This window comes from Apaloderma vittatum, unplaced genomic scaffold (genome assembly GCF_000703405.1).
Source record: "Apaloderma vittatum isolate BGI_N311 unplaced genomic scaffold, ASM70340v1 scaffold19445, whole genome shotgun sequence".
In the NCBI taxonomy this organism is placed as follows: domain Eukaryota; kingdom Metazoa; phylum Chordata; class Aves; order Trogoniformes; family Trogonidae; genus Apaloderma; species Apaloderma vittatum.
Genome location: NW_009719035.1, coordinates 38,774 through 46,519, shown reverse-complemented (window position 1 = coordinate 46,519; position 7,746 = coordinate 38,774). Strand labels below are relative to the sequence as shown.

At 47.9% G+C, this 7,746-nt stretch overlaps 1 protein-coding gene across 1 annotated transcript in view; it reads right to left on the bottom strand.

Annotated features, from left to right (window-relative positions):
* Positions 1-610: 610 nt before the first annotated feature.
* Positions 611-7,746, bottom strand: part of SGSM2 (small G protein signaling modulator 2) — a gene marked incomplete at its 5' end in the record, with an annotated part of 40,096 nt that continues 32,960 nt past the window's right edge. Inside the window, 8 exons of the mRNA XM_009870489.1 lie at positions 611-699; positions 1,516-1,683; positions 2,442-2,538; positions 3,201-3,310; positions 3,442-3,524; positions 3,854-3,978; positions 4,643-5,047; positions 5,969-6,151. Of these exons, the coding sequence (XP_009868791.1) occupies positions 611-699; positions 1,516-1,683; positions 2,442-2,538; positions 3,201-3,310; positions 3,442-3,524; positions 3,854-3,978; positions 4,643-5,047; positions 5,969-6,151 (1,260 nt within the window). The remainder of the gene's footprint in view (positions 700-1,515; positions 1,684-2,441; positions 2,539-3,200; positions 3,311-3,441; positions 3,525-3,853; positions 3,979-4,642; positions 5,048-5,968; positions 6,152-7,746) is intronic.

The window sequence follows — 7,746 nt, the reverse complement described above, 5'->3', positions numbered from 1 at the left end:
ACTGCTCGTATTAACCATGTTACTTAGTTTAAGGCCATTCTCAAGGCTCATAACCTTATTTAATTGCTGCCAAATACTCTGCTAAGTACAAATCCAAATGTTTTAGCAACAGGTACTCGTACACATTCTCTTCCGCGTTCCAGGCATGGACAGTGAGCTCACGAACGTGCTCCCCCAAGGACCCAGTTCAATGCTCGCAACACGTGAGTGGGTTGTGGGATCCAGCCTCACCTCCACGGAAAGTTCTGGTAGAGCACACAATGTGCACCCCGGCTTTCAAGGTGTGGTAAGTCAAAATAGAAATATTCTAGTATGTCCAATCCCCCCTTTTCTGTATCTCAAATCTGTAGACAGATGGTCTTCTAGAGAGGGGAACAAGAGAATGCAAAAAGGTTTTGTCTAGAAATACAAAGTGAGTGTAACAAGGACTATCAAACACAAACCTTATCTGGTGGAGGAAAAGTTCTGCTTCTAAAAGTCCGTTACAAATCTCTTCATATTTATTACATTACATGGAAGATGCAATTAAAACACCCTTTTGAAGTTACAGTGCAAGAACAGCTCCAGCCGGCAGCTCACAGCGAGGCCCGTGGCGACAGTCCGCTCGTTATCACTTATTTTCAATCAGTGTCTGCACTTTGTAGACAAGGTCTCTTGCTATCCTCAGGATTTCCTCGGCATTATGATGCTCTGCCATTTCTAAAAGACACAGAGAAACATTCTTAACTGTCAGCAGCAGGAACTTTTCAGCCCTAGAATTGATATTAATGTAGCATCAGCATTAATTAATTAGTGCAACATTAGCAGCAATCCAAAAGCATTGCAGCAGATGATCAGGTTTGTTGAATTAGAGATGGAGTAAGTGGCTGAATCCCTTAGTGCTGTAGGTCCCGGCGCCGAGCTCCAATCCTTCTGTCTGGTGGCAGTTCTCTTGCTGCAGAAACCCCACCAGGGGCAGGGGGGGCTGTACCCACACGTGCCTGGAGCCGCCCTCCTGGCATCAGTGAGAGGAAAAGCTGAGCTCAGGGGGCACTTCTTCAGGACTAACTTGGGTTCTGGAGCCAGGGAGAGCCCTGGCTTGGTTTGGCAGACCACGTTTCACTCTGGCAGTCGATGTCAGCCAGCGCTTGTGCACCACTGCAGTCGGCAACCAGCCACGGAAGGTTTGGCATGAACGGTCGCTTCCATGTTTGAGCCTCAGCAGGGTCAAGCCCTGTAGGTGGAAATGACTCTGGCAATCTTAAAACCTGTGGGAGACTCTTGCAAAAAGTATTAAGCAACGTTTTAGCACCTCCCGTTAAACCATGGGCAGAGAGCCAGCATGGCAAGAAATCCTGACGCTTCAGGAAGCACGTGAAAATCTGGGCTCTTCGTTTATGTGAAGGGGGACGGGATTCAGAGCTTCCAATGACCAGGGGCAGCAAGAACACTGCACAACTGCAGGCAGTCTGAGTAAGGGAGGAGGAACAATCTCGCTTTTTTTAGCAAAGTAGCTCTCTTAAAAAAGTCTCTTACCGTTAAAAAACTTGATGATATCGGTGAAGTCCATGTTGTTATCACGGATAATCTCTCGATAAACTTCCACAAGTGCTAAGGCAATGAAAAGGACAAAATGTTCTGAAGAGATGTGCTTTGCTGCCCAAATAACTTCCCACACTGTAAATACATCCTCGTACAACAATTCTGAATGGGAATAAACATTACAAGAGCGTCTGATTATTCAAATTGACCATTTCTCCCTCTCTAACTAACGTCTCACAGGCCTTACGCAGACAGGAACAGCGCTCGCTGACTCCTCTTTTTCCTCTCCCCCTCTCCTCCAGCCAACTCCTGTCACTTACTTGTGCCAGTATGGCAACAGAACTGGGTTTGAAGGGCACTCAAGAAAGGATGTGGGGGTGGAGGTGCACACTCAACCCCAGGCAGGCGCTCGAGCTGCAGGAGCAGCACCGGGAGGCTCGAACCCCAAGGAGCCGTGGGTTTGCCCAACAGCACGACGGGGGTCTCGATGACAAGCAACTGCTCCTGTTAGAGCAGGGGTGGGTGGGTGGGTGGGCTTGTGCAGGGGTCCTGGGGTGCTCCCACAGCGTGTAAAGCACCTCACTGGGAGTACGACAGCTCCTGAGCTACTCCTTGTTAGCAAAGGGCGTAGAAAGGAGGTATCAAAGCTTACACAGGAGCACCTTCTTGAGCAAACTGCTCAGGGCATTTGCACTGAGCAGAGACTTGTCTCCAAGCGCATTGCCAGGAATTCACCACCCTCCTTTCCAAGCTCTAACTTCATTCCACTGCTCGTTCATTTCCAAGCGCTGCATTAGCTTTCCTAGCTACAAACCCTCCTGCGAGCCCAGCTGCTACTCGCCATCCAGACATTTAGACCGAACCACAAGGCTGTTCACAGTCTTGCACAACTCTAAACTACAGGCAGAGGACATTATTACCTCTTTTAAAGTCAAGCAGGAACCAGCGATAGCAGAAGTAAAAGTGAGTGTAATCTCCATTCTGGTGCATCAATTCAAAAAGCTCCGAGTCTAAAATCTAAAATGCAAAACATCAGCCGTCAGTCCTTTGCCTCAAAGTAGTCCCAGATCAAAGGTGTTGGAGTCTGGTTAAGACTTCCACGCTGCTCTCTGCCCCCCGATCCTGTGGTTACTCAGAGCAGCTGCTTAGCACAGCTACAGCCTTCTTTATGCTCAGGTGCCAGGTGCTTTCTGGAGGGGAATGTCTGGGCCTTCTATCTGTCCAAAAAAGCCCCGTTCAGCAAGCATCCCATGTGAATACCAATGTAAACTTGTGCCACAAATATCAGTGTTTTCTCTTCCAGAAAGCAGCGAGGGCTGGATCTTACTGCTGTTTCTCATAGACTTCAGTCAGCGCTGGGCTGAGCCGTAACTGGGAGTCATTACCCTGTGTGGCTGGTCCTACTGGAGGCAGGCATTGGGGGGGTTTGATTTGCTTGGCAAGTTAAGACGAATTGACCCCTAACACACGCGCTTCATTGTGACAGCAGATGCTCTGCCCTGAGAAGCAGGAAACCCATTCGGGGCTGCATGAAACAATTCTCATCCTCCCCAGCTCTGAAGTCCTGGGCAACTAGAACCCCAGTCACTGGAGTTCCTGCCCTTCACCGTCGCATCAAGCTTGTCCTGAGCCTCTGCTACAACCTCACCTTCTTTCAAACAAGATTAAAAAAGACTCACTTGGATGAGGGACCGCATGTTGGCAAAGTGTGTGTCCATAGCACCTCCGTTGGGGAAGTTCTGGCTCATCCTCTTCATCAGGTGGCTGAAGCAGCTGTAAGCCAGCTGATCTGCAGAGACAACGCAGAACGCTCCGTGTCGCTAACTGTGCGACTGCGCTGGCTAACGCATACACCTTCTTCTCAAAGGGCACTGCTAGAGAAAGGCCTCCCTAAAGAGACCGAAAGAAAACTCTTCCTACCATTGTCAAGTATGACCATCAAAGGAGCCAGGAGGTCACACATGCCTTGAACATAACCAACTTCTAGGTGCTCCCAAACGTAACTGCGGAAAGAAGAAAACACAAGAGATACCAGCATCTGCGTGGTGGCCTCCAAAACTTGTCTTGCACCTAAAATACGACTCCTTTTGGAAGCATTCTGGGGGCCTTGTTCTAGAGGTGACTGACAGGGTCTGTCTCTTGAGGCATCTTCTCAAGCCTGCACCCCACACTTGGACATCCCATCATATCCAGGCTCTCTAACCTACGGTCCTATCTCTTCCTCCTTCTTGCATCAGTGAGAATTTTTATTTGTACTATAATTTTCATATTATTATAGATCATGAATTATAACAGAAATGTGAAAAGCAGTTCAGTTTACAAGCTGCATTACCTGCACATGACATTTCGGAGTTTCTCCAGGTTATCAGCAGTAAAATACCAGTAATTCCGATCACATCTCTGGACATCTTTATCAATTCTGTGCAAATTTAAGGCAACAGTGTCCAGTAACTCTATCTAGGAGAGAAAATATTTAGTTAGGTTTGCTGAGTTTGGAGCATTCCCAGGACTTAGTGCAGATTCACTCTGAGAATCAACAAACCAGAAATTGTACTTTGGGCATCTGAGAGCACTGAAATACTTGACTGCTGCCCAAACTGCCAGGTAAAAAGCATACGCTTGCACTGATGAGTGTTCCAAGCCTGTCCTGTTTCCAAAGGGTTATTCCCAGTTGTACAACTTAGACAAAGAGGCAAAAACTCAACAACTCATCTGTTGACCACAACACTACCAGAGATGGTGGAGTCTTGAATCTAGATTTCGGTTGTGATTAAATTTGATGAAATGTGGGGTTTAGCTTGAATTAAAGGCCACTGAAATCTCACAAGCGGTGTATAGTCCCCACCCCCCTCAACCCCCGTTAATTTTTAGCTGCTAGAACTGTAGCATATTCTTTTTGTACTCCCACTCAAAAAAAGACCCTTTTTTATTTTGCTGTCCTATTACCAATCTGGCTCAAAATCTAGATGAAAAGATCTGAATGCGAAACTCAGTCACCGTCCCACCACCTGTGGTTGTAGTTGGGGATGGTCTCTCATTACACCCTCTCTGAAGAAGTGCAAGTGTTTGCCAGAAAAGCAACGCTGTGCTGAGAGGTGATGGTACTTATGCTGTGACCTACTGTGTAGGATGCAGCGCAGACAGAAGCGACATCCACTAAATAATCCACCTGGGAACACATCTGCTCTTCAGACGCAGAGTCCTGAGACCGCAGCACCGCTGCCTTGGCTTTCTGCATATGTGGTGTGTCCGGGTCAGCCCTTTCCAAGTTGGTGCTGGCTTCTTCTTCAGCCCCGTCTTCAAAGGAGACACTCTGCCCGTCATCGATGCTGGACAGGATGCCCGAGGCCACCGAGTAGTTCCTCGAGGACGGCAGCCCGGAGTCTGGGGAGTCAAACTCCACCGGGTGCTGCTCGGCAGCGGCGGCAGCCACCGGCGCATCAGTGGCCACGGCCGTGAAAGTGGAGTCGTCCTGAGCTTTCGAGTCCTGCTCCGCTGAGTCTGCTTCATCTACAGATATAAAGACCTGGGGATGGGCAGGGGAGAGAAGATTCAGTCTCTATACTGAGACTCTAAGTCTAAAAACAACACCAATTTATGATCTCATCTCTATCCCCTACGACAACGTCTCCCCCTTTCATAATTTTCCATTAGAAATACCTCGGAAAGCTGAAGCTTCCCTACCTGCAGCACCAGCACGAAAAACATCTGGTCATTGTGACATGTCTTTGAGGAGGACCGACATTCCTCGGGCCTCTGACAATCCAGTTCAGCTACTGCTGTTTGAAGTCAAGACTAGCCTTCAAATTCTTTTCAGCACACAACCACTTTACCACTTCTTCCGCTAAAAAAAACTCTGCTGAACTGTTTCAGGTTCTATCTTACCATACTGAAATCACCCAGGTAACTGTGTGAAGTCTGCATTAAGGAATGGATGCCCAGAGACAGTTTTGGCACACACCCCAGCTCTCCTATCCAACGTGAAAAGAAGCCCCTTTCTTGGTTATTCAGGTTAGAGCAGTTAATGCAGTTTGCCTTTCTGCTGCTTAGTATCTTACCTTAGACTGACGGACATCCATTCTCCCAAATGTGGGCGTGACATGACATGACAGAATCAAAAATATACTTTAGTAGTAGTGATCCTTTGCTCTGTGCTGGGTTTGCATAAAGGACCTACAAGTAAGAGATCTACAAAGCTATTCCTCTACTCGAGAAGGATCTTCAGTAGCAGGTGAACCTTTCAGTAGATCCTGCTTAAGAGCAGCTACACACGACCCCAAGCACAGACCCGCTCGGAGCTCTATTACGGAGGCACCACAGCTTCAAATCCCTTACAGGATTCACGTTCCTCCAGGCTGACAGAGCTGTGCTTCCCTGGGCCATACCCCTGCAAATGCCACCCCCTGCGCTGCCTGTGCCCCCGGCTGGGCGGGGTGGGGGTACCTACATCATTGCTGATGGTGGAGTCCCTGTGAATCAGTCTCTGGACGTGGCTGTCGATGCTGCTGCCTGACGAAAACTTGGCCAGCGTGGCAGAATGGGATTCTTTCTCTCGCTGCTTTACAATGACCTCGCAGGCTTTCCACTCAGCCATCACCTTCTGGTAGCGCAGAGCAATGTCTTCGTCCACCTGCGGACAGACAGACAGACCCTGAAACGCTGGTCCTCCTTGAGAGACAGCATTAATAACAATGGGAAGCCAGGAGGGAGAGGTCTAAAGCAAGTGCAACATCTCAGACTGAAAGCCTGAAGGATCCTGAAGCATTCTTGCTAAAGCGTGCATCACCGTGACTGGAAAGCACACTGGCTGGAGCAGGAGGACATTGTGTATTTACTGCAGAGAATAAACTGTCACTGCAGATGCCAGAAAAAAATCACATAAGCGTGTGTATATGCTCTCAACAGCACTTTGACATTGTTCAGGAAAGAACAAAAGATGTCGCTGGCTTTCACATGAAACCCCACAGAGAAGTCAGATCCAACCTGATGGAGCAACTGCTTTCTCTAACCAGATTATTCCTAATTTCATTACAATTCCTCCCCAATTCCTCCTCTATTCAAACTAACACAGCCCTTGCTGTGAATTCCAGCTCCCAGCAGAATCCCAGCTCACATAGCCCAGTCTTGTGGCAACACTGTGCACGGCCAGATCCAACCACGCTGGTTCCCAGCGTAATAAAACAGATTTTTGCCACTGCTGGCTTCCTCTGTTGAACGACAGACACAGAGACCCCCCTTGAGCTATTAAGGACATGCAGTAATTTTACTACTCTGTCACTTGTCAAGAGCTGGAGAGAAACTGCAATTGTGAGTTGGCTTCAGGCTCTGGGCTCCACTGGCTGGAGTTCCTACCAGAGCGTTCACGCTCCGTGCTGCAGGCTATTTGTCACTTGAGGTAGCTGTTGAGCCATAAATCATAAAATACAACAGTTAGTGGAAGGATGGAGGACAGCCAGGTCTGGGAGTGCCCCAGATACTGATGGATGACTGCAAAAATATCATCGGAAGGCAAAGATGATAAATCACTTATGATGGCTTCAGTTCAGGACACGGTAAGTTTCTTATAGGCGCAAATGTTAGGACTGTTTCCACGTCATTCATTAACTAGATTGACTCTTGGTCATGGTCAGCTCTAGCCTCCAAGAGCATGTTTCTTTGAGGAGCTGAGTGTCACTGTTATTTACTACTGGTGTTGAGTAGTTCATTGGTAAGGTCTGGAGCACCCCTGTGTTCATATGGTACAAACTCAGGGGAAAAAACAAAAAAAAATTCTCCGGGAGTGCGGGAGCAGAGTGAAAAATCTGCACTGTGACCCACTTTGACCAGTGAAGGGGTCTATTTCTCCATCCATGTTCAGAACTGGTTTATAGAGACCAATGCAAGGAAAACCAAGTCAAATTGCTGTGGCGATTTTTAGTAAGAAGAACGCTGCTTAAAAAGTGCCCACCGTTTGCAAGATCGCTAATTTTCTCTTTGCAAGGCTCTAGGTCAGGCCGCCCTTCTCATCTGCAGGTGCTCACAGGGATAGAAACTGTCCCTTGGAATATAAAACAACTGGGAGTCAGCAAATGTCAAATGTTTTGATATATAAACCACTCCTTATCCATTTAATGCAGAACGGGATCAACTACTGCAGGAGTGCTACCTCCCTGGTAGCAACACTAACAGAAAAGCAGATTAATGTGTTAATTATATTCCAGGGCAAACCTCATTACTGCTCTGGAC